Source organism: Galeopterus variegatus, unplaced genomic scaffold (assembly GCF_000696425.1).
Source record: "Galeopterus variegatus unplaced genomic scaffold, G_variegatus-3.0.2 Scaffold46, whole genome shotgun sequence".
In the NCBI taxonomy this organism is placed as follows: domain Eukaryota; kingdom Metazoa; phylum Chordata; class Mammalia; order Dermoptera; family Cynocephalidae; genus Galeopterus; species Galeopterus variegatus.
In genome coordinates, this window is record NW_007726157.1 from 336407 (window position 1) to 362759 (window position 26353).

General features: G+C 37.8%; 1 protein-coding gene across 2 annotated transcripts in view; it reads left to right on the forward strand.

The window, feature by feature from the left end:
* The window catches only part of ANKIB1 (ankyrin repeat and IBR domain containing 1), a 139158-nt gene that overhangs the window by 43053 nt on the left and 69752 nt on the right, over positions 1–26353 (forward strand). For both annotated transcript variants that reach the window (XM_008572215.1, XM_008572223.1), the window contains exons 4-5: positions 6869–7051; positions 20125–20242. In XM_008572215.1, coding sequence (XP_008570437.1) covers positions 6869–7051; positions 20125–20242 — 301 coding nt within the window. The remainder of the gene's footprint in view (positions 1–6868; positions 7052–20124; positions 20243–26353) is intronic.

Consider the following 26353-nt stretch of genomic DNA (forward strand, 5'->3'; position numbering starts at 1 on the left):
GGGGTTGGGATCCGTTGCCGGTCACGAAAAAAGAAAAAAAAAAAAAAAAAAATGAGTGTTATGTTAGATATTTCCTATGCACCCTTGCCCTACTTGCTTCTTCAAAGCTTCAAGTGTAGCTGCTTAGTGTCAGATCAAAGAGAAGTCACTAGAAAACCAAAGGTGGTAAGTCACACTTTTCTCTTTGCAGCCATCCCTATTTGATACTTTGACAGCTATCAGAGCATTTTGCACTTCGTTGAAAGCCATAAAAACCATTCAGAGGTCAGACTGAAGAGTTTTACCTAATAATATTGTGTTTTTAGCACCCACAGTTTTAAAACTGTGAAAATAATACAGGAATTGTAGTCCTAGTTCAGCACCTGAGTAACTTTGCCTGTCTGGGCCTCAGTTTTCCAGTTTTTAATCAAGAGAGTTATGCTTTCATTATTGTCCCCCAAATATTATGATGCTAAGGGCTATATTAATTGTTTAGGCAGTGACTGTTACAGGCATTGAAGGGAAAGAGATAATTATACATCTCCTAGAAGATTTCATGGGTAGTAGTAGTACGATTTGAATGGGTAAGATTTTAGTTTAAGTATTTGGAAGAAGCTACTCAGAATGTGTCTCTCAGACCTGCAGAATCAGTAATTCCTGGGAACTTGTTATAAGTAGAAAATTGGGGGCCCACCAGAACTTCAGATTCCAAAGCAGAATCTCTATGAGTAGATTCCGGGAATATGGCAAGTTCTCCTGGTGATTCTTTGGCATGGCAGACTTTGAGAAGCACTCACTGTTGTAGGTCTGAGGCATATGCAGATGAAAGTATTTTGTGGAGGAATAATAAGATAGATGACTTAAGAGGAAGATAGAGGCCTTGCCAACTAGAAACTGCTAAAGGCCAAAGTCAAAAATTTGGAGTTTCTTTTACAGAAAATTGAGCCGTTGAAAATTTTCGATTGGAGAAGTGATATTATGAAAGCAGTTATAGTAAAATTAGCCAAATGGTTGTAATGAAAAATGGATTTGAATGGGTTAGTTCTAAAGCAGTGTTTTTTAAGGCCTTGCCACTCAAAGGATGGTCCTCAGACTGGCTATGGCATCAATTTCCTGGGAACCTGTTGGAAGTGCAGAATCTCAGGTACCATCCCAGACTGAGTGAATCTGAATCTGTAGTTTAATAAAATCCCAAGGTGAGTCATATTCACATTAAAGTTTGAGAAGCCCTGTCCTAGAACATAGTTTATGGGCCACCTACATTGGATTCAGCTGTAAAAACTATGAATTCCTTTTACATTCCCCACTCTAAAACCACCTAATATGACTATTAAGCTACTCAGATGATTCTTACACAGTTTGAAAACCTTTGTGCTGGAACATTGGTTCTAACCTTGACTGCACAGAAACCTCAGACCAGTGAAATTAAAATCTCTGAAGGTGAACTCCAAACACTGGTATTTTACAGTTCTCCAGATGACTCCAGTATACAGGCAAGGTTATATGAGAGGGAGTGATAGGAGTTAGCAGATTATTGCACTAATTCTGGTGTGAACTGATAAAAAGCCTGGATTTGTATGGTGGTATTGGAGATGGTAAGAATGAGGAAAATATAGGGGACATTGTGAAGAACTGGTAGAATTTAGTAACTAGGTCAGTTGATACAGGAAAGCAAAGGCAAGAAGGGTTAAAAATGATGCAGGCTTTAAAATGTTAGTATTGACAGTGGTGAGCTATCTTTGTGTGACATAATTTTCTCTCTGATTTTTTTTTCACATTTTCTATAATAACCTGCTATCATCTATAATTAGAACAAAATAAATTAACTTTATTTTTAAGTAAAATGAGCATGGTTTAAATCTGAGTGACTTTGAAACCTGCTAACAACAGACATTTGAAAAGTAAGACAAGGTGGAGGAATTGGTTGAAATGAAGGGAAAATATGTTGAGTTTTCATTTAGAAGGATGGTGATTGAAGAAAAAACACATGCTGTTTTTCTTCTGTTCTCACAGCACAACCATCAACACAGAGACTGACTTCTGTGACCAAATATATGGGGATTTCTCCCCACCAGCAAGAAAGCCAGCAATTGAATCCCGTTTGGTGTCCTCCAATTCATTTCCGAGAGAGGGCTCCCCAGGTCTGCCTCCCCCCATTCCAATGCCAGTCACAAGCTCCAGGTTGTATTACCTGTACTTCTGACCTACTGGCTATAAATCTGGGTCCCCAAAACCCCCTCCTTGGGTTTGATTGATTGCCGAGTGGCTCACAGAACTCAGAGAAATGCTTACTTACATTTACCATTTTATTATAAAGGATATTACAAAAGATACAGATGAAAAGATGCATAGAACAAGGTATGGGAGAAGGGACACAGAGCTTCCATGCCCTCCCTGTGCACGCCACCCTCCAGGAACCTCCACATGTTCAGCTATTTGAGAACTCCCCAAACCCTGTGCTCTTGGGTTTTTATTGAAGCTTCATTACATAGGCATGATTAAAGCATGGTCAACCATGTAAAAATGTGATTGGACAAAAAGGGTATGATCTATGCTAACAGACTGGGTGGGAAAACCCAGCAAGGCCTGTGTCCAGATTCTTCTTTACCTCTCTGTGCAGCATTCCTTCCTCCCAAGCATGGGGCAAGACCCCTCCTGAAATGGGAATCTTATGACCTACAACAAGACAAGGTAGGTCAGAGAATTTCTTAATGGCCAGCTCCAAAACAGAAAGATTAAGGCTTTGTATCTGGCTTTGCCATGGAGTCTTATGGCAATGCAGGGAATCACATGGTAAGAAAGGCTGGTTCTATGACACGCCTTGGAAAAGAGGGATTCTAGCATCTATGGCTTGCCTCAGGGAGAAAAAGGAACAGATGGAAGGAGGGCAGGAGAAGGTCTGTTTTCTGAGGCCTAAAGTGCTCCCAACATTATAACAAAAGAACAAAGATTTATTGGAGTTATGAGCCAGGAATTGTGGCAAAACCAGATATATATATCATAATATCACAGATAGAGATTAAGGTCTTAGATTATCCACATGAAATATTGAAAGGCTATTGAAAAATAGGACCGCGTGTTTGGGAATAAAGAAAATAGATTTAGAATTGAGTGTCATCTACATAGAGTTGACAACTAAAAGCAAGGTAATATATAGATGAAAAACTCAAGGAAAAGACTAGGTTGTAGTTATATTAACAGAGTTAAAGTCACAGCATCAGTTTAGAGAATGCCTATGTTTAAAAAGGGTTAGAACAAGAAAAGGAGCCTGTGAAGGAAACAGAAAAAGTAGAGAAATAAGAGAACTGTATTAGTCCATTTTCTGTTGCTTATAACAATACCTGAAACTGGGTAAAGTAAAAAGAAAATAGTTTTATTTCTTACACTTTTGGAGGCTGGGAAGTCCAAGGTCCAGGGGCCACATCTTATGAGGACTTTCTTGTTTGTGGGGGCTCTGTATGGAGTCCCATGGCAATGCAGGGTATCACATGGCAAGAATGGCAATAGCGCTCTTTACATACTCACTTGCTCTTCTTATAAAGCCACCAGAGCCAGTCCCTCATAACCCATTAAACCATAACCCCATTAATCCATGAATGGATTAATCCATTCACGAGGACTTAGTCCTCTTGATCCAATCACCTCTTAAGACCTCACTTTCCAACACCATATTGGGGCTGAGGTTTCAACGTGAGCTTTGGAGGACATTTGAACCACAGCAAGAGAAGAATTTCAAGGAGAGGAGGGAGTTCATCATGGGACATGCTGCAGAAAGGTAGTTATTGGAGGACTGAGCAAGGTTGATGGATTTGAGAGTTCAGAGGTATTAATGACTTTCAGGACTATTGTTTCAGTAAAATGTTCACGGTAGAAGTCAAATTGCTGGCAGTAATTGAGTCATTTGCTGAGGAAATGGACAGACAGTTGGTATCAATCTCTAATTTGAGAAATGTGGCTGAGAAAGGAAGGAAAGTATCAGGGAAGTAACTATAAGGAGAGAAGGATTAAGTTAAAGGTTCTCTGTGCCAGGAGCCAGTAGGAATTCACAGTGAAGATGGAGGAGGTGCAAGGAGTTATGGAGAGATGATTAAATGGTAACTTTAGAGCTAGAACAGACTTTAGAAATCATCTTGTTTTGTTTCTTTTTAAAAAACTTTGTATGCCTTGTTTTACAGATTGACCTGTGTAAACTAAGACTTGAAGCAGTTAAATGACTTGCCTAGAGTCACCAGCCATTTAGATTATGGACCAAAGGGGTGGGCAGGATGTCTTGAATACTAGGGGTTACCTCTCTTCCTCTGGAATTGTGAACAGAAAGAAAGGCAGAGTAATAGTACAGATGTGTTGATATAGTGATAATTTGATGTTTCTTTTAACATAGTACATTTTATGTGCCACCATGTATTTAAGATTGGCCAAAAACCACATTTGAATAAAATATTTGATCCTCCTATTCAGTTCTCCTTAGCTTGAGAGCGAGGAAAATGATGCTTAGTTGGGATGCTTTGATTGAAGCATTTTAAAGTCCCTCTTCAGAACCAGATGTAACTCCCCTATTATGTCAAACCAAAACACCTGACTTTATGCAGCAATAATTTGACAGGTATAATAAGCCTTTCACTTAATGGTGTTTCTGACATTATGCCCCCAAAGGTCAGCAAGCTGAAGTATTTTTTAACACAGACCCCTCCAATGTCTGGTAATACTGCTGTTAGCTAGCCTCTATGCCAGAGGTAGCGTACAAGCAGAATTTCATTGCCAAGACAAATGCTACAAACAGGGACCCTCCATTCCATCATCAAGTATGAATTTCTTTGTAGGTGCTAATTTCAGCAATGAGAGGTCTTTGTGATCCCATCACACTCACTCCAGTCAAATTCATTTGGGGATTTCATGCAAAGAAAGATTACCAGTTAATTTCACCTGAGTTCTAACAGTGGTCAGCAATGACTCTCACAATGACTTCTCACACATCCACTCTCCACACACACATTTTTTTAAACCCACCAGTGAATGGAGCCCACACTCCAGCATGTCCTTTTAAGAAGTTTCCCCTTACCATGATTCTGTTAGGGCACAACTTTTTAAATTTTGTTGTCTTTGCTTTTGCTAAGAAAGACTGGGGTGTTAAAGATGATGTATCTTGTGAAAGTAAATCAAATCATGACTTTGAAAGCTATCCCAGTGTGCATTTTCAAAATCATTTTCTAGAATTCTAAGTAGAGAACCAGAGAATAAAGTCAGCTCTCTTAGTTCTGCAGCAGTCAGAGGCATATAGTTTATTTTGTATTTAGCTGTGGGATAACCTGGGAATCAGAGAGGCTAATAATAGTAATAGATCCTGTTATATGTATAAGTCTGCAAACTTACTACAGGTCCCCAATATTGAATAGATTAGGTAATATAAACATATCAATTTCCATACCCACACTGGTTGTACTCTAGGTTCATTGCTTCTCAAACATGTATGTGCATGAGAAACTCCTGGAGATCAGAATCAGATTCTGATTCCAGAGGCCTTGGTTGGGAGGGTGTTGGGTAGTGAGACAGATTCTGTATTTCTAACAAACTTTCAAGTGGTACTATTGGTCCCCAAACCACACTTTTACTAAAAACTTCTAGGTGGTGAATAGCAGCTGATGTGATCTTGTCCTCAAACTCTAGAAAGTGGCTGCAACAGTGATTACTTAGAGCTGTCTCTAAGACAGAGTAAAAGGGCGAGAGAGTAAATATTTTAAACTTTGTGGCCAGAGGTCTGTATTTCATATTCTTGGTTTGTTTGTTGCTTCCCAGTGTAATATCCAATCATGGTTGAAAATTTAGTCAAACTTGTGTCTGAATCCCAGTACTGTTGCTTAATGGCTGGATAATTTGGTCAAATTAACTAACTTTTCTGAGACATAATAATACCCCTGTCACATGAGGTTGTTAATGTTAAATGAGAATGTATATTTAAAATGCTTAGCATGGTTCTTGGCACTTAGAAAGCACTCAATAAATGGTGACTGTTCCTACCTTATTAGAAGTATGACCAAATCCTATAAAAGAATCTTGATGACTAATTGTTAGGCTGTCCTTTAGGGTTGTCCTAGATTATGGCTCTCATGGCATTAATGCCCTTCTTAATGTTTCTGCAGACATATGGGGAAACTTGAACCTACAGCTCTTATAAACATGTTGTCACGAAAAGCTGTAGGTTCAACCCAATAGAAACCTCAGTAGTGTAGAAGTCTTTATTCTATGTGTTTTTAAAATTGGGATTTCTTTGGGCCAAAGATAAATTGTTTGATAGAGTATCTTTCCAACTTGGCTATCAGTAGCTGTTCCCATCACTTATTTTGAGGAATATTGAATACAGCTTTGCCTCAGAGACTTGGCTCGGTCTAATTTCATTTCAGTGTTTCACTGGATAATGAATGATATAAGTGAAAACTTTTGTCTGCCATGTCAGGGAATCCAGGTATTAGTGGTTAAAGTAATAGTATCAGTAGGGTCTCTGTTTAAGATTTATAGAAATTATAAGAAATTTGTAAACTTAAAGCATTAACTATAAACTGTTTTTATCTTTAAGTAAAACTTTATTTTTGGACTGGACAAAATGCGTAAGGATTTCTTTTAAAAGTTTAAGAAGTTGTTTTTTTGGGTTGTTATTTTTATTATAATTTTTACCCAAAGGAACTCATAACTGAAAAACAAGAATTACTAATCTTAAAATCAGAAGTCACTGGTATCCAAATACCTTTTATTGTCATTTCAAATACATACTGTACATACTGTTGCATTTTTGTTATGTTAATTTTATAATATTTTTAATGTTTTTAAATGTGTAGCATGATATAACTTGTCATTTAAATCTGTGGTTGCAAGTTTTTTTAAAAAACTTTTTTAGCTTTTAGTAAAACATGGAGGAGACTTGTTTGCTGAAAATGAAAATAAAGATACTCCTTGTGATTGTGCTGAAAAGCAACACCACAAAGATTTGGCTCTCAATTTGGAATCTCAAATGGTATTCTCAAGGGATCCCGAAGCTGCAGAAATAGAAGCTGAATATGCTGCATTGGACAAACGAGAGGTAAGTTTTTTTAATAAAAAATTATATGTGAAAATAATTTTAGATTTTATGTTGTTTTTTATTTTTCTTTTTTAAAACTCAGTTTGTGTGGTCTTCTTTGCAATATGCTAAATATCCTTCCATTTTCCTAGCCGTAAGTATAAAAATACATCAAGAAAACCTGGAGGTGGGGGTCTTTTCTCTAACATATGTGAGTATGTTTACTTACAGATAAATAGGGGTGCTGATGTGTGATATGATAAGAATACTATCCACTTCTGCTACTACATGTCTTCAGTCCTTCTGTTCATTAGTGTCTGCCCTTATCAACAAACATGCTTTGGTAACTCCCATCTTAAAGAATAAAAGAAAAAACAACCATTGACCACTCTTCCCCAGCCCTGTCCCTGTCTTCTTTTACTTGTAGCACCTTATCTGTGATATTCCTATGAGAGAAACAGAACTTAGGAGTCGTCTATACATACCAACTTTCTCACCTTACATTCACTCTTCTGGCCACTGCAGTATGACTTCCTCCCCTTCTGCTGTGGTGGAACTGCACTTGTCATGGGGTTCCATGTTGCCAAGTCCAGTAGGTGCTTTTCTCTCCTTCTCTTACTTGAATTCCTAGGCAGCACTTGACACAACTGACCACTCCCTTCTTAGAGAAACACTCTTCTTTTGGCTTCCTGGACAACATTCTCATGTGGTTTTCCTATAAGTCTTCCCTGTTTCAGTAAATATTACGTACATCCACTGAGTTGCTCAAGCATAAGTGTGGCAAGCATTCTTGATTCCTCACATCTCCTTAATCATCACATTCAATCAGGGAATCCTGTCAATTTTGCTTACGAAAATATAATCTAAATCTGTTTGCTGTTCTCAACCTCTACCTCCCTAGGCCCTCAACCCCTTCACTTCTCATCTGAGCTACTGTAATAGTTTCCTTACTGTTCTCTTTCTTTCTGTTCAGGTCCCTCTAGAATCCATTTTGTACACAGGAGCCAGAGTGACATTTTAAAACTTAATTTACATCATAACACTTAAATCATTTAGTGACTTCATTATACAGGAAGTTTGTTGGTATCAGCACTTTGGCTTCTAGAATATCATTGATTACAGTGGTAATCTCTTTCTGCCCATTACATATTCTGTATTGTTTTAAACTAACCACCTGCGTGGGTTCAGGCAGTTCTGGTTGTTCCCGTTTAGCATGTCCAATCAAGACTGGCCTGAGGGTGGACTTACATGCCTTTTTACAATATTAAATAGGGGAAGCAGTCACCAGTCAGACATGATATCCATCCCAATAGTACTTTCGGGTAAAGGAGATATTACCACCTTACATAAAGTTTGTTCAAAAAATCCCAACTTTCATCCAAACTTTCACCATAATCCCCTCAACTATTACATCTCCATATCCTCCCAACCTAACCTTAGCCCCCATTTAAGATTTTGCTAACAGGTTGGAATCACAGTGCAGTGGGCCCCCATGTGAAGAAGCTCCCAAAATGTTTCCACTCCCTCACCTGGCCATTTTACCCACATGTGCATATGGCCTCGGATCCCCAGCCAAGGGTTGGACCAGGAGACCCTGGCCTCTCTCTCAGTTGTTACCTTGATTAACCAGTCTTAACTATTGACCCAGGTTATTCTGGGTGGGCTTTCTCATAGTAATCATTGACCTCTGGCTTTTTGAATTCCTCCAAGTTGTGATAAATGGAGGGGACTTGCTTGGGACCTATTAAGGTTGGGGGAGCAAGTGGAAGCTCCTACTGACCCACCTAACCTTCAGTGGTGTTGCATCAACACCCTTGTTTCAGTGCCATCAGTGTCTGCCATATTCATCCCATTTTTCAATAACCATCTAGAGATTTCTACCCTACTGGGACAAGTTCCTTGACGCTCCCTTTTGTCTCTCCTTATTTTCTTTTTAATCACCTTAATATCCTGGGTATCAGAGAGACCCATGCAAAGAAGTTGAGACAGCAAATCAGACAAGGCTTCTTGAACTATTGTTTGATTTTGCAAGTGTAACATCACATGGGGTGCCCCTCTAGAAGGGGCTCCCATAATCACAGCATTTGTCATAACCTGGGTAATAGGCACATTCAGTGGAAGAATATCCTGGTCATCATAAAGCTAGTCCCACATGGCTTGCATATGAAGCATATCAGCTGCTCCAACTGGGATGCTCCACTTAGCATTTATAAAAGAAGTTAAGCAGTCCCCCTGCTCAAGATAAACACATTTTACTGGATTTTATCCAGTCAGTCAGGCTGGCTGTTCCCTTGGGAATAAACTCCTATGTTTTTGGATCACATATAGCCATCTGTGATTGTTCCATAGTTAGCTGTGTATCATATACATTAACCCGAACGTATTCTTCCACTCTGCTACCTTTGAAACCAAAGATACTGCTCCTAAATTAGTTGCTCTCAAAATCCATTTTAGTATAAGTTCCTTAACTAATGATATCAAGTCACAAAATGAGAAAATTCCTTCACACTATACCCTCTAGTTTCAATAGTTTCTTGGTTTTGCCTTTCCCCTGCATTGACTACCTTCTTGGTGATCAAAGGACTTTGTTGTCCCTGCATAATTTTCCCCTATGTGGATGGCTTTGAGGCCAGTGGCCTCAACTCAGACAGACCGATCTCTGAGCTGGGTCCAGCCTCAAGGCCTGACCCAGTACTCTCTTTTACCTTCATTTTAGCTATTACTGATAGCAATAACCAAAGGATTGTATGTTTAGCATGCTTATTATTTTGCATTTCCTTGTGTGTCCAATAAGCCAACTCCTCATGATTTGTGTCTACTACCATCTCTAAATTCCGTTGGTAGCTTTAACCTTTATTGACTGAATGCAGTACAGCTGCAGTTTTATACCATGAGTTACTGGGTAGCCATCCAGTAATCAGAGGTTTCTTGTCCTGCACCCTTTCATCCTTCCTCTTCCCAAACTACATGTTTCTGTGAGCCAGGACCGTTCTAGCAAATCCCACTTCTCTGACACCAAATGAGAGATAAAAACAAACTTTTTTTCTGTTCTCTCAGAAAGCAAAAATTATCAGCACAGAAGACAGACTTCCTACATCTGTGACCAAGCGGATTTCTCCCCACTGGCAAGCAAGTCAGCAGTTCTCTTGTAGACACCAGCTGGATGTACTCCAATTCAATTTTGACACTGTCTACCTGGAGATAGTGTCAAATCCCATAGGTTAAAGGTTCAGTCTCCAAAACTTTCTCCCCACTTCAGATGCCAGTCACAAACTCAGGCCTCTGGAGCTTCTGACCAACCAGCTATCAGTCAGGGTTCCCACAACCCCTCCTTGGATTCGATTAGTTTGCTAGTGCGGGTGATAGAACTTGGAGAAAAACTTACTTGCATTTATCAGTTTATTACAAAGGATAATTTAAAGGATACAAAGAAACAGCCAGATGAAGAGATACATAGGGTGAGGTCTGGAAGAGTCCCAAGTGCAGGAGCTTCTGTTTCCGTGGAGTTGGGATGTCCCACCCTCCCAGCACACAGATGAGTTCATCTGTTCAGAAGTTCCCCTTACCCCATCCTCTTGAGTCTTTTATGAAGACTTCATTGGAAAGGCATGACTGAAGCATGGATAACCATGTACAAATGTAATTGGACAAAAAAAGTATGATCTAACACTAACAGACTGGATGAGGAAATTTTTGTTCAGGTTCTTCTTGACCTCTCTGTACAGCATTCCTTCCTCCCAGGTGTGGGCAAGACCCTTTCTGGAGTGGGGGTGTCTTATGACTTACGATCAGACAAGGTGGGTCAGAGAATTTTTTTATGGCTACTTCCAAGACAGAAAGATTATAGCTTTGTGACTGCCTTTTAGCTGGTTTCTGTGATCCTCCTTGGGAAAGAAGGATTCTAGCTTCTATGACTTGCCTCAGGGAAACAAAATAACAGGTGGAAGGAGGGCAGGAGAAGGTGAGAAAGAGTCAGTTTTCTGAGGCCAGAAGTACCCTGATATTACAACGGAAGAAGAAGTGTTATTGTAGTTATGAGCCAGGGACCATGGACAAAAACATATATACATATGTCATAATATCACAGTAATTAAATCAGAAAACAATAGTACTCATTGTCCACAGATTTAAGATCTAAATGAACTAAATGTATAACTACAATAAACTATTACATTAAGTTAAAAAAGAGTTACAGAACAATTTGATAGTAGTTTTTTTCTATATAGTTAGTATGTATAGAAAGAAGATTGAAGTACACCAAAATGATATTTGTGGTTATGGATAATTTTCTTTACTGTTATTATTTTTTCTATTTTCACAAATTTCCTGAAATTTATAATGAATATTTATTGCTAAAAATATGAAAGTTTTCTCCTTGCTGACTCTACCCTCCCCTGCCATTTCTTGTGTGTACTACCAGACTTAAGCAGTTTCTTGTGTGTACTACTAGACTTAAGCAAACATATGTGCATATTGAATTTTTAATGCAAAAGTGGGATCATATCATACATTGAGTTCTACTAAAATATTTTTTCAACTTAACAATATATCATGAACATCTCTTCCAAGTCAGAGCATGTTATGTACATACTTTACTCATTTACCTATTGATGAACATTTAAGTAATTTAGATATGTTTGTCTTTAAAAACAAGACTAGAATGAATATTTACTTGCCAACTTGCCAGGTTATTTAATCTTTCTGCTTCAGTCTTTTCTTCCTTAAAATAGAGATAGTAATAGTCTCTACCTCATAGGGTTGTAGTGATTCTTAAATGAGTTAATATATGCTTATGCTTATGTGTATGTGTAGAACAGTGCCTGGTTTATTTTAAGTGTTAGGTAAGTGTCTGCTTCTATAATCGTGATCATCATATCATCATCATTACTATTGCATTTATATACACATTTTAAAAGTATATTCCAACAGCTGGTTCAAGGGTTTGGATCCCCTTACCGGCCAGCTGCAAAAATATATACATAAAAAATGAAAAGTATATTCCCTGTATATTTCTAGAAATTGGTCTGATGGATCATAAGATTTTAAACTTTTATAGATGCTGTTGAACTGTCCCAAAAGATTATATTAATTTACTTTTCTTCCAGTAGTATATTAGAGAATCCTTTTTCTCCTACTCTTCTCATCATTGGATATTATCAGTGTTGTTATTTTTTGCTGTTTGGACAAATAAATGATACCTTGTTTTAATTTATTTCTTTGATTTTTCTGTGAATTCACTCTTCGTTTGCCTTTTTTCTATGGATTGTTCATGTTTTCTTAATACTTTCTAAAAAACTTTTTCTTTTTCCATATCCTAAGTTTATCACTTGTACAGTATTCGGAGGGGTAAATTTTTTTTCTTTATGGCTTCCAAATTTGTGACATGCTAATATTATAATCATATGCCTGTATATTTTTCTAGTTTTGTTTTTAATCCATATTGGATTTGTTTTTGTCTACTGTTTTTATAATGTAAAGAGTAATACTTTTGTACTCAGATAAATACTTGTACACAAATGTTTTTAGTGGCACCATTCACAATAGCCAAAAGATGAAAATAACCCACGTTTATCAACTATGAAGGGATAAAATGTGATATGTCCACACAATGGAATATTAGCCATAAAAAGGAATGAAATACTAATACATGCTGTAATATGGATCAACCTCAAAAACATTATGCTAAGTAAAAGAAGCCAGTCACAAAAGGTCCTATATTTGAATGATTCTGTTTCTATGAAATATCCAGAATAGATAAATCCATAGAGACAGAGAAAGCACATTGGTGGTTTCCAGGGTGTGGGGTAGGGAGGAATAAAGAGTGACCGCTTAATGGGCATGAGGTTTTCTGGAGAAACGAAAATGTTTTGGAACTAGATAGAGGTGGTGATTTCACAACATTGTGAATATTCTAGGTGCCACTGAATTGTATACCTCAAAATGGTTAATTTTATGGGTTGTTTTTTTTTAACCTCAATTTAAAAAGAAAAAAACAGTGCCTTCTTCAAAATTCATTATTACACCTTCTATCTTGACCATGGTAACTTTTGAATTATTTTGTCTATGTTAGTAATTTTACATGGCCTGCTGTGTAATTGTATTGTCGTATAATTAGGAATTTTTTTAAATTTATGTTCTTAAGGTGAAGTGTATATTTTAGCTAAGTTTTTGATTCAGTTAATGATGTCGGAAGTGTATAAAATTATATCTCCATAACTTCTTGATACATCTTAATTTAGTTCTTTCCTTCAAATGATTAGTTTATAAATGGGTAAAATCCACTTCTTGATCTCATCATTCAACAGAACTCTAATTCTTTGCTAGATACTGTTTTAGGTTCTTGGAAGTTACACTGAAGAACAAAGATAAGCACCTGCCCTCAAGGTATTTATATTCCAGCAGAGAGAGTGAAACACAAAAATAAGTTTAATAAGTAAATCAAGGGCCGGCCCAGTGGCGCACTGCTACAGTGCGCCGCTTGGGAGCGCGGTGGCGCTCCCGCCGAGGGTTCGGATCCCACATACAGACCGGTTCCCGCTCACTGGCTGAGCGAGGTGTGGGAACAACACCGAGGGTTGCGATCCCGTTGCCGGTCCCGGTCCGGTACGGGTGCAACACAGAGGGTTGCGATCCGTTGCCGGACACGAAAAAAGACAAAAAAAAAAATAAGTAAATCAATACATAATTTCAGAGTGGTAACTGCTATAAAGAAATAAAAATAAGATGATGTGTTAGAGTGATGGCTGGAAAGAGTGTGTTCAATTTATTTAAACCCCAAACAAAAAAAGAAAAACTAGTGAGTAATCGCCCTGTAAGGATCAGACTTTTTTTTTTTTTTTTTAAAGATGACTGGTAAGGGGGTCTTAGCCCTTAGCTTAGTGTTGTCAGCACCACGCTCAGCCAGTGAGCTAACCAGCCATCCCTATATAGGATCCAAACCCGCAGCCTTGGTGTTATCAGCACCGCACTCTTCCGAGTGAGCCATGGACTGGCCCAAGGATCAGACTCTGAAGAAGTAGGATTGTGTGATTACATCTGAATAAGTGAAGGGAGGAGTGGGCAAGGTGTTGCTATAAAAGCCCATCTAAAGAATCCCTGCTTTCCCTCCCTACTCCCAGTCTATAACTCAGGAAGTCTCAAGGTTCTTTTTCTGGCATGGAACCCATATGCTGGACATTACCTTCGCTGGCCACCCTGTTTACCAGGTTTAACCTCCTCTGCTCTGTGGGAGTGGCTACCTTCCTGTTAGGTCAAAGTACAGGTCAGAGTATCTTAGGTCTTGATGCCCAGATAAGAACAGCTGGTTAAGGAGAAAGGACACTGAAATGAAGGGAAAATTCTAAGAATCATAAAGACTTTCTCTGGCTGTTTTCCCCTCTCCCTCCCAGGCTAAGCTCATGCATCAACTAATGAGAGATTGGTATTAAGGGGAATTGGAAATATCCTTTCTCTCCCGAGTGTCTTTCATGTCTTTTAAAATTTTAATACTTACCGATACATTTGAGTAAATAAGTACTGTTTTGTTTTGTTTTGTTTTAAATAATGAACATATTTTACCTATACAGTCCAGGGTGGGGGAAGGCTATTTTCAAATACAAACGAATACTTCTTTCATAATTTCTTTATGTCATAGTCTTTCTCAAAGAGTTTTTGAAGACAACCAACATTTTATACATGTTATGCATTTCTGTGTTAGGTGGTTTCACATTTCTTCAGTGGTCTTTTGGTAGCAGTAGTATGCGGAGGCAAAAGAGGTACTTTCATTCCCTGTTTCTTTTTCATTTAGTTTTCTTTTTCTTTCTTTGTATCAGTACTGACTGCTTTGAAGGTTATTGCTGGTTTTTGTTTAATCTGAAAATAGAAGCAGTTTATTTTTGCAACAGAAAACAGAAAGGCACCTTCATTTTAATCCCTCCTGCAAAAGAGAGAGCTAGTGCTTGCTTGGGACTGAGCAATGTATTGAAATGCTTCACATGACCTAATTACAGTTCTCTCGCAGAAATTTGGAGTGAATATGTTATGTGTTCATGAAGTCAGTATGTCTTTGTGACATAAGAACTATTTTTCTAACAGTGTTACCTACTTAAGTTTAAAATTGCATGCATTTTAAAAAACCTAATCTGTACAGATTGCTTTATATTATCCCTTCTTTCTCAATATGTCTAAAATCAGGCGTATTGTCCCAGTGGCCACAGCAATTACATATCCAAGCCCAGAGTCAATGTGGGAGAGGCCTACCTAAGGGCATGGACATTGTGGGCCATCCCTGCCACAGTCTACCACACCTGAGTTCCTTCACTTCTTTCTACTTGGGCTTAGGTGTGCCCAAGTGTTTAAGGTCAGCTGACCTGTATTTATTAACCTAATTGTAGTAAAGTACTTAAGGAATTTTTTAAATTATATTTTTGAGGAGACATAATATATCAAGATATTTTGACCCCTTATCTTTTATCAATTTTCCTTTATTTCTTTTCATTAGTTTTCCAAATTACTATAGTCTGACGTAACAACCATGATGAATGGGATGGGTTTTGGTGGAGTCTAGGGGGGTTAAGTCTGTGAATAATCTGATCACTGTTGAGAGACTATTAATCTAGATAGAAGATGGAATAGGAGTTTAAAAAAACTGGGGGCCGGCCCGGTGGCGCACTGCTACAGTGCGCCGCTTGAGAGCGCGGCGGTGCTCCCGCCAAGGGTTCGGATCCCACATACAGACCGGTTCCCGCTCACTGGCTGAGCGAGGTGTGGGTGCAACACCGAGGGTTGTGATCCCGTTGCCGGTCCCGGTCCGGTACGGGCATGACACTGAGGGTTGCGATCCATTGCCGGACACGAAAAAAGACAAAAAAAAAAAATGTCTAAAATCAAAATTTTCAATATATTATGCCAGAATTGCAAGGAAAACTAATTTTTCCCCATTAGTTAGTTATCATTTTCTCTCTACATATTTGATTCAACATAAATGAGATAGAATGATAGCTAATCTGAAAAAAGAACATTTAGGAAATAAGACTAGAAAATATACAATTGCTGCCTTTAAGAATATCAAGAAATATTCACTCTCATTGCTACAACAAAGAGGTACCTGGAATCCCAAGTATGGACTTGGAACACATTTTCTAGAAGCAGTGATATGCATAGTGTATAACTTCTATACTAGAATGAGTACTACAAGTTTAACCATTAAAGCATTTACTAGGTTTTTGCAGGCAAAAGTATGTTTTATAAATTAGCTTAAAAGCAAACTGTACGTGATGGTTTGGGGCTTTTTCTAGGATATGTACGTGATGGTTTGGGGCTTTTTCTAGGATAATTTGGATTAAATTGTAGTCTTTCTTTTTTATTTAATGGTATCCCTATATAGAATAGTTTGGGTTAAATTTCTATTTCTTTTTCTAGTTAAGTTCACGGGATATACCTGTATCTAGAGATTCATGGCAATATAGCTAGTCGAATATTTACGTAGGTGAAGTAGACTATAAATGCCATGTAATATGAAATGTATTTAACATAAGTCTTCCGTCATTTTTTAAAAGGAATAGCACAACAGATTGTGTACACTGCTACAGTTGGTAGCCCTTTAACATCCCCAGTGATTTTTCTTTTATTCTTTAATTTTTTTTCCTGTAAAACATGCTCTTCATAAAAAAGAAGCAGAATGAAAATTTTAAATATTCATTATTCTACCATTTAAAAATAATTATAATATTTTGCTGAATTGTCTTCCATTTTTCTCCTTGCATATTTTTATATCATTGTGATGATATTATATATTTTATATCCAACATGATTTTTTTTTCCCTTAACACTCGTGTTTTTTACAAACTCATCATGAAAATCATTTTGAATGACTGCTTAGATTAGTATTCTAACGTGCGTATGTCATATAACTCTTAATGTATATTTGGGTTATTTGCGTTTTTTCATTTTTGTATCTAACATTGCAAATAATTTTGTTCACATTTGTGATTATATCTTAGAATAGACATATATAGGGGCCGGCCCGGTGGCACACTGGATAGTGCGCCGCTTGGGAGGCGCGGCAGCGCTCCCGCCCGAGGGTTCGGATCCCACATACAGACCAGTTCCCGCTCACTGGCTGAGCGAGGCGCGGGAGCGACGCCAAGGGTTGCAATCCCGTGGGGGGTCCCTGGTCCGGTACGGGGGCAACACTGAGGGTTGCGATCCGTTGCCGGACACGGAAAAAGACAAAAAAAAAAAAAAAAAAAAAAAGAATAGACATATATATGTGATTATATCTTAGGACAAGTAAAATTACTGGGTCAGAAGATGAATGTTTTAAAAGCCCATGATACATGATTAGATTGTTAAATGATATACTGATTTTTATTTTCACCTATAGGGTATCTGAGGGCCATCTCACCACAGCTTTACCAACATTTGAGTATTGTCTTTTTTTTTTTTTAACCTTGGCCAATTTGCTAGGTAAAAAGTTTTTCTCTCTAAGGATGTTTGTTTTTGTTATATATGTTAAAGGTAAATACACTTTTTGTGCTGAAATTGTGGCAGATTTTTATGTGATCAAGTCTGTCAGTCCTTTCTATCATTATCATACTTATTGCTCTTATATGCATCACTGCCAGAAGATGTCTAAGGAACAGAAAACTAATTGTGTCAACTGAGAAATTAACCCTGGTGATTAGTCCTAGTCATATGGGGTTAAGTTAGAACTAATGAAAGAGTTGCCATAATACTAAAAACAGGGCAAGAAATAAAATCTAATTCTAAAATACCTATAAATCAGCTGCAATGGGTGAGGTTTGTTAACTGCCGAGGGCTTTCTGAAAACTGTGGTAGATGCCGCCAGAGGCCATCCTCAGTGGTTGTTTTTCTAAGTATGTGGTAATTTCTACGACTTTAAAGCTATGACCATTAGTTCAATGCTTACTGCAATAAACTAGTTACTTCTGTTTAAAAGAATGAAATAGGGGCCGGCCCCATGGTGCACTCGGGAGGGTGCAGCGCTGGGAGTACAGCGTCGTTCCTGCCGTGGGTTCGGATCCTATATAGGAATGGCCGGTGTGCTCACTGGCTGAGCGCGGTGCGGGCAAAACCACACCAAGGGTTGCAATCCCCTTAGCGGTCACAAAAAAGACAAAAAAAAGAATGAAATAGATACATGTTCTAGTATTTGAATGATAAAAATGTAATATTGACTAAAACTACAGGAAAGCAAATTGCCTAAAGATGTACACGGGGTCTTCAAAAAGTTCATGGAAAGATTTGTTATTATCTTTTAATTCAGTTTTCCTATGAACTTTTTGAAGTAATCTCATATATGATGTTATACCATAATATTATAACAGCTATAAATCAAATTCATGATAGTGATTGCCATAGGCAAGGATGGGGGAGATTAAGGAAATGGAATGGGGAGAACATGTTACCGGTTATTTTAGCTTTATCGAGTTTTGCTTCTTTTTTTTCAAAAAGGACTTAAAACAATTATGGGAAAAATGTTATCAATAATTGATTTAAAATAGTGAGACACTTGTGATTTTTATTTTTTATATATTTTCTGTTAAAAGCAAAAAATATATAAAAAGGGTAAATATATAGTAAGTATAAGTATAAATAATAAATATATAAATAAAGGAATAAAAAACCTGAGATGATATAGTACCTAGAGTGAGAAAACAAAGGGACATCAAAGAACTCTTGAATGAACAGAGAGAGCATTTATGAGTAAGAAGTCTGAATAGTATGGTATAATCATTTCTCTCCAAATTAATTAATAGGAATCATATAATGTCACTAGCAATTCCAAATAAATTATGGTTGGAATTTGATAGAGTAAGTCTACAGTTCACTCAAAAAATAGACAGGAATATCCAAGAAATATTTTGGAAAACAAAAAAGGAGTGCTGCAGGTTCACTGATAACTTTTTTAAAAAATTTTTTCAAAAGAACTTTATTAATGGGCCGGCCCGGTGGCGCACTGCTACAGTGCGCCACTTGGGAGTGCAGCGGCGCTCCCGCCGAGGGTTCGGATCCCACATACAGACTGGCCGCTCACTGGCTGAGCGAGGTGAGGGCGCAACACTGAGGGTTGCGATTCCGTTGCCGGTCCCGGTCCGGTACGGGCGCGACACAGGGTTGCGATCCGTTGCCGGTCATGAAAAAAGACAAAAAGGAAAAAAAAAAAAGAACTTTATTAAGAAACAGAGAAAAGATATAAAATACACAACCAAAGGAATGAAGTAGTCTGCAGCACAGATGATTTTACCCCAGGGCAGGTAAGAGAAATAGGCTGGGCTGACACCATGGCCCTGATTCCTCATCTTCAACTGGGTTCTTCCTAAACCTGCCAGTTCAAACTTTTTTGGGGACAAGTCAGGTTGCCTTCCCAAACCTCCTTCCTAATCTCCTCTGTGTACATAGGCCCTTCTATAACTGGTCCCCAAGATTTCTCACCCAGCACTTCAGGTGAGGTCTCCTGTGTAGTCCCTGGAAGACCTATTTTTGCTCCTGTCCTGATCCATTTAATGAAACACTAAGCAGATTCATAACTTTCTAGTAAGTGTAAATGTTCATTGGTTTAATGACTAAAACTGTGCCTAAATGAACACACATACAAGACTACTTTGAAAAGTTCATGGAAGGATTCATGTTATCTTTTAATTCCATTTTTCCACAATATTTTTGAAGTACCATCATATATTCACACATAATTGATTTGCAAGTAGAACAGACTGAATTTAAATACACAGGAACTTTATTAATGATTATTGCTCAGTGTTGGGATTTTAGGTTTTTATTTCTAATACTTCTCTATATTATCCATATTTTCAAAACTGTAAGGTAAGGTTGTCCTGCCATTATACTATGATACTTTTATTTTTAGAATGATAAAGTTCATGAGCCTCAGCATCTGCTTTCCAGATTAAAAGAAACTTGTGAAAGGGTAGTTTGAAAACTATGATAGTAGAGCATAAGAAAGCTTTTTGAACCTAGGTAACCCAAATTGAAACTGTGAAGTTAAATAAATGATAACCATATACTTGTTTATAGGTATTCTGATACTTCCTAAGAATATAATGGCCAATTTAACTTTGTTTTTCTTCTTTTCAAAGCCATATGAAGGATTAAGGCCTCAGGATCTTCGTAGATTGAAAGATATGCTTATTGTGGAAACTGCAGACATGCTTCAGGCTCCTCTGTTTACTGCTGAAGCTTTACTTCGAGCTCATGGTAATGAAAGAAATGTCTTATGCTTCTGATAACATGGGTACCTTTTGAAAGTTTTCACAGTTAAAAGATGGCTATTTTTGTATTTTAATATAAAGCAAAATGGTTTGTTAACAAGCCCAAGTTGTTTTTTGTGCAGTGGTTACTGCAGTACTTTGCATCCTCATAACGTTTTGTATTTTGAAGTACAAACTGGCTATAAATCAAAGAGGAGAAATTGAAAATTTCTTTTTAAAAATGAAGCTACTAAATCAACTTACACATTGTCTCGTTTTAGAAATGTGTCTGATTTGAGTGGAGTTGGGCATTGGAATCCATAGTCTTAGTCCTGGTTTCGTTACTAATTTTTACTGAAGTCATTCAAGTATAAAATTGTAGTAGTTCTAGTAAATATCTAATGATTGTGTTATTAGTATTGTCAACTGTATTTATCTTATGTAAAAGCTGTTTTCACCATGAAATGCACAAAGCAAAGTTAAAAGTCAACTCAAGAATGTACCATCACTTTTAAGGGTTGTCTTTTTGTTTTTTAAGATATAACCAATTTACTTAGAAAAATTTTCCTAGTGACTCAGGTTATTGTAAGTTCTATGTGATTCTTAACACAGCTATTCTTGGTGTTGTCATATGCTAGGTTGGACCCTCTCATTGCACACTCAATATTTAACATTTTGGTGGGTTTCCAAGGATAGTATTTTCTGGTTTAAAAATATCTTGAAAAAGAGAAAGAAATGTAAATGTTGAATTAAAGAAAAATTTTAAATACATTTTTAAAAAAAGGTAAATGGCTATTTTATTCCAGTTGTTTGGAGGCTGTAGCTGTCTATTTTAATTATAAATCTTTATCATCTATATTAAAATAGAATGTCAACTTCCAAAATTTTATGTAATATTTTTTGATCAGAAGAAAACATAAAACTCCATATTCTATCTTGTTGATCACCACTGCTGATAAGTTGGTATATAACATTCCAGAATCACTGTCTTCAATGTTAATGTTTTCCATGATTCTACGATTGGTGTTTTTTTCCTACTTTGCATACCAGTGGCTCTTAAATTTCAGTGTAATTGTCTGGGAAACTAAACATAGATTCCTAGGACTAACCCCAGAGAGTCTAAGTCATTACGTGTAGAGTGAGGAATAAAAATACGTCCTGTAAACAAGGCTACCAAGTGGATCACTCTGAGAGGTGTTGCTATGCACATTTACCTAATGAAACCCATGGTTTTAAAAACCACCTAAACAATGAAGACTATATCTACCACCTGACTTTAATCAAGTATTCTAGACTGTATGTCTAAGTGCTTATTTATCATTTTCTTTTCAGTCAAAGAATCTCCACAGCTGAACTCATCATTTCTCCCACTGTCTTGATTAGTGGGCACCAACGTTTGCGTATTTACCCTAGCCAGAAACTTGGAAGTCATACTTTACTCTTCCATCTCTATTATGTCTGTCCATAGTGCCATCATTTCTCTTCCTATCTCTCAGCCTCCCTGCCACCCTCACTAGCTCTTTCCATTAATGCTGCCACTGACTTAAATTCAGGCTCACATTATTTTTCATCTGAATTGTAGCACCCTGAGTCCTAGTCTCCAGTTTTGCCATTCCTCTTTCACCCAATTAATTTTTTATGTTGCCATTATAGTGTTCTTTTAAAATGCAGATTTAAACATGTCATTCCCCTGATGAAAACCCTTTCCTGGCTCTCCCCAGACTAGAAACCATACAAATTTTTTGGTAGACTTTATGACACAGGCTTTTTTAACTGGGCTGTCACTCTCCTCATTTCTTTACCTTGCCCATTCCAACTTATCCTTAGAAATCACCTCTTCTAGGAAATCTTTTCTAAGTATGTCTTCTCATGTCTCCATTGAGACCTTTCCTGTCTATTCCCATTATATCCCATGCATCTATGTCATACATTTAGAAATCAGTATTGTTATCTCTTTTTAAAATATTTATTAGTATTTTTAATTTAGTTGAAATGTATTGATTGTACATATTTATGGGGTACAGAGTTATATTTCAATACATGTATACAATGTGTAGCGATCAAATTAGGATGGCTAGCAAATTTGTTATCACAAAAATTTATTGTTTCTTTGTGAAGAGAACATTTAAGCTCCTCTTTTAGCCATTTGATAACATACAATAAATGATCGTTTATTATAGATTCCTGGCACTACTACTATATACCAATAGTACTTATTTTTCCTATCTAGCTGTAATTTTGTGCCCATCAACCAACCTCTTATTATCTCCCCTCCCTGTTCCCCTTTCCCTCATCTAGTACCACAGTTCTCCTCTCTACTTTTAAAAGTTCAACTTTTCTATTTCTCTTTCTGTGCCCAGGTTATTTCATGTAACATAATTTTCTCTAAGCTCATTCACTTGCTGCTGCGAGTGGCAGAATTTCATTCTTTTTTATGGCTGAGTAGTATCCCATTGTGTGTGTGTGTGTATATATTTTCCTTACCCAATCATATATCAATGGACATTTAGGTTGGTTATAAATCTCGGCTATTGTGCATACACCTGTGATAAACATGGGAGTCCAGGAATGTCTTTGACATGTTGATTTCCTTTCCTTTGAATATATACCCAGTAGTGGGATTGCTGAGTATGGTAGTTCTGTCTGTAGTTGTTTGAGAAACCTCCATACTGTTTACCATAATGGCTGTACTAATTTATAATCCACCAACAATATATGAGTTCCCTTTTCTTTGCATCCTCGCCAGCATTTGTTATTTTTTGTCTTTTACATAGTAGCCAAATCTAACTGGGGTGAGTTGAAATCTCGATGTGCTTTTGATTTGCATTTCTCTGATGATTAATGATGTTGAGCATTTTTCATATACCTGTTGGACATTTATATGTCTTCTTTTGAGAAATGTCTGTTCACCTCTTTGCTTATCTTTTACTCGAATTTTTTGTTTTTTTGCTATTGAGTTAATTGAGTTCCTTCTTATTCTGGATATTAGTCCCTTATAAGATGCATAATTTGCAAATATTTTCTCCCATTCTGCAGATTATGTCTTTGCTGTATTGTTTCCTTTGCTATGCAAAAGCTTTTTAGTTTGATAAAATCCCATTTGTTTATTTTTGCTTGTGTTGCCTGTGCTTTTGAGGTCTTATTCATTAAATCTTAGCCCAGTCCTATGACCTGAAGTGTTTCTCCTGTGTTTTCTTCTAGAAATCTTATAGTTTTGCATCTTACATGTATGTCTTTAATACATTTTGTATTGATTTTGTGAAATGGTGAGAGATGGGGTCAAGGTTCATTCTTCTACACGTGGATGTCCAGTTTTCCCAGCACCATTTATTGAAGAGACTGTCCTTTCCCTAGTGTATGTTCTCAGCACCTTTGTCAAACATCAGAAATGTTTTGATTTCTTGCTTAATTTCTTCTTTGACCCATTGGTCATTCCAGAGCATCTTGTTTAATTTCCATATATTTGTACAGTTTTCAAAGTATCACTTGTTCTTGATTTCTAGTTTTATTCTGTTGTAGTCTGAAAAGATACTTGACATGATTTCAGTTTTTTTTAAATTTGTTGAGACTTGATTTGTGGCCTAACATGTCTGTCCTGGAGAATGATCCATCTGCTGATGAGAAGAATGTATATTCTGTAGTTGTTGCATAAAATGTTCTGTAGATATCTGCCAGGTCCAGTTGGTCTGAAGTATAGTTTAAATCCTGTGTTTCCCTGTTGATTTGTTGCCTAGACAATCTGTCCAATGCTGAGAGAGGAGTGTAATAGTCCCCAACTATTGTACTGGGGTCTATCTCTCCCTTAGATCCAATAATATTTGCTCTATATGTCTGAGTACTCCAATGTTGAGTCCATATATATTTACAATTGTTGTATCCTCTTGCTGAATTGATCCCTTTAGCATTATATAATGTCCTTCCTTCCTTTGTCCCTTTTTATAGTTTTTGGTTTCAAGTCTACTTTATCTGATATAGGTATAGCTACTCCTTCTCATTTCCTGTTTTCCTTTGTGTGGAATATCTTTTTACATTTATTTGCTATTAGTCTGTGCATGTCTTTATAGGTGAAGTGAGTTTCTTGTAGGCAGCATATAGTTGGATCTAGTTTTTCAATCCATTCAGCCAGTCTATATCTTTTAAATGAGGAATTACATTCAAGGTTGTTAATGAGAGGTATTGCCTTATGCCTGACATTTCATTAATTTTTTATGGTTGTTTTCTGTATCTTTAGTTCCTTTCTCTTTTGTTGTTTGTTTGCTGTTTGGTGGTTTTTTGTATCGATAATAAATAATTTCTTACTGGCATATCTGTTCTAGATGAGAGTTCTATTTTTTCACTTGTTATTATGATGGTAATTATTGTTCTTTTGCCTTCAGATGTAGGACTCCCTTAAGAATTTCTTGTAAGGCTGGTCTTGTGGTGGTGAATTCCCAGTGTTTGTTTGTCTGGGAAAGACACTATTTCTCCTTCATTCCTTCTTTTGCTAGGTACAGTATTCTTGGCTGGCAGTTTTTTTCTTTCGGTACTTTGAATATATCATTTCACTCTCTCCTGGCCTTTAAAGTTTCTGCTGAGAAGTCTGCTGTTAGTCTAATGAGGATTCCCTTATAGGTGCCTTATCACTTTCCTTGTGCTGTCTTTAGAATTCTGTCTTTGGGGCCGGCCCGGTGGCGCACTGGATAAGTGCGCTGCTTGGGAAGTGCGGCAGCGCTCCCGCCCGAGGGTTCGGATCCCACATACAGACCGGTTCCCGCTCACTGGCTGAGCGAGGCGCGGGAGCAACACTGAGGGTTGCAATCCGTTGCCGGACACGGAAAAAGACAAAAAAAAAAAAAAAAAGAGGTAGAATTCTGTCTTTGACTTTTGACAATTTGACTGCTATATGTCTCTGCAGCTCTCTAGCTGGGGTAGGTAGCTGTAGGCATGCTCACTAGAGCTGCAGATGGAGCTCTGTGCCCTCAAGATAGGTGACAAGGCTCTTCACAGTTTCCCGCTAGATACATGGGTCTGGGCAGATTTTTTTGGAGCTGTGCAGGACTCAGAGCCCCTGTGAGAGGTGCATGGGCACTCCACTAAAGACAGCAGGGCTGCCAGCAATGGCGGTCAGCTCTCTGGCTCTAGAAAGTGTGCACACTGACTCCCTCTGTCCTGAGGGTGGCTTCCACACTGCACTGGACTGCTTGTTCCCAGGGTATAGGACACAATATGTGCTCAGGGTGCCTGAGACCTGCCATGATGAGGCAGCTTGAGGCTGTGGAGGTGCAGGAGCTGTTGGCCCCCTGGGAAAACTAGGGTTTTGGCTGTAATCCCAAAATGGTGATATGCTGTGGCAGCCCTGGACCCAGGAGTGGGGAGGTTCAGTGTGAACTCCCTCCCTGTAGTAATGCAGTTTCCCACACTGGGCTCACGGCCTGCAAGCGCTGCTCAACTCCCTTGTAGTTTGGATTGCAGGCTTTTGTAGCACAACTCTGGCTTACCTATCCCCTGCAGGCAGAAATTCCTCCTTGGTCCCTGTCACTGCTGACTGGGGGATGGGGTGGTGGAGGCCAGAAATTTTCTTCTCTTCTTTGTGTGGCTATCCCGACTTTCTGTGCTCACTAGCATTTTTGTTACTCCTTTGATGTACTCAGGTGCTCTCCTTTAGTTATTTACACCCAAGTGTAAATGCATAGTCATTGTTTTGTCTGTCTTTGGAGGAGTGGAGTCTTGTAGTCAGCCATCATGCTCTCCTCCCATTCCTATAATCTCTTTATATGCTTTTTATCTATATTAACCTGGGAGCTCCTTGAGGGCTGCTTTTAATGATTTGTTTGTTTGTTTCCAAAATGCCTAATATTTATTAATCTCTTAGAAAATTGTTACGAATAGGTAATATACCTGAAATGTTATTTCCTTTTTTTTTTTTTTTTTGAAAATCCACCTTTTTGTTACAAAATTGTACTTCTCCATTGCCATCTTTATAAAATTACAAAGTAAATCCTATGGGAAAAAACTTAGAACTTTGTTAAAAAATCAAATTTAGGGGCCGGCCCAGTGGCGCACTGGATAGTGCGCCGCTTAGGAGGCGCGGCAGCCCTGCCGCCCGAGGGTTCGGATCCCACATACAGACCGGCTCCCG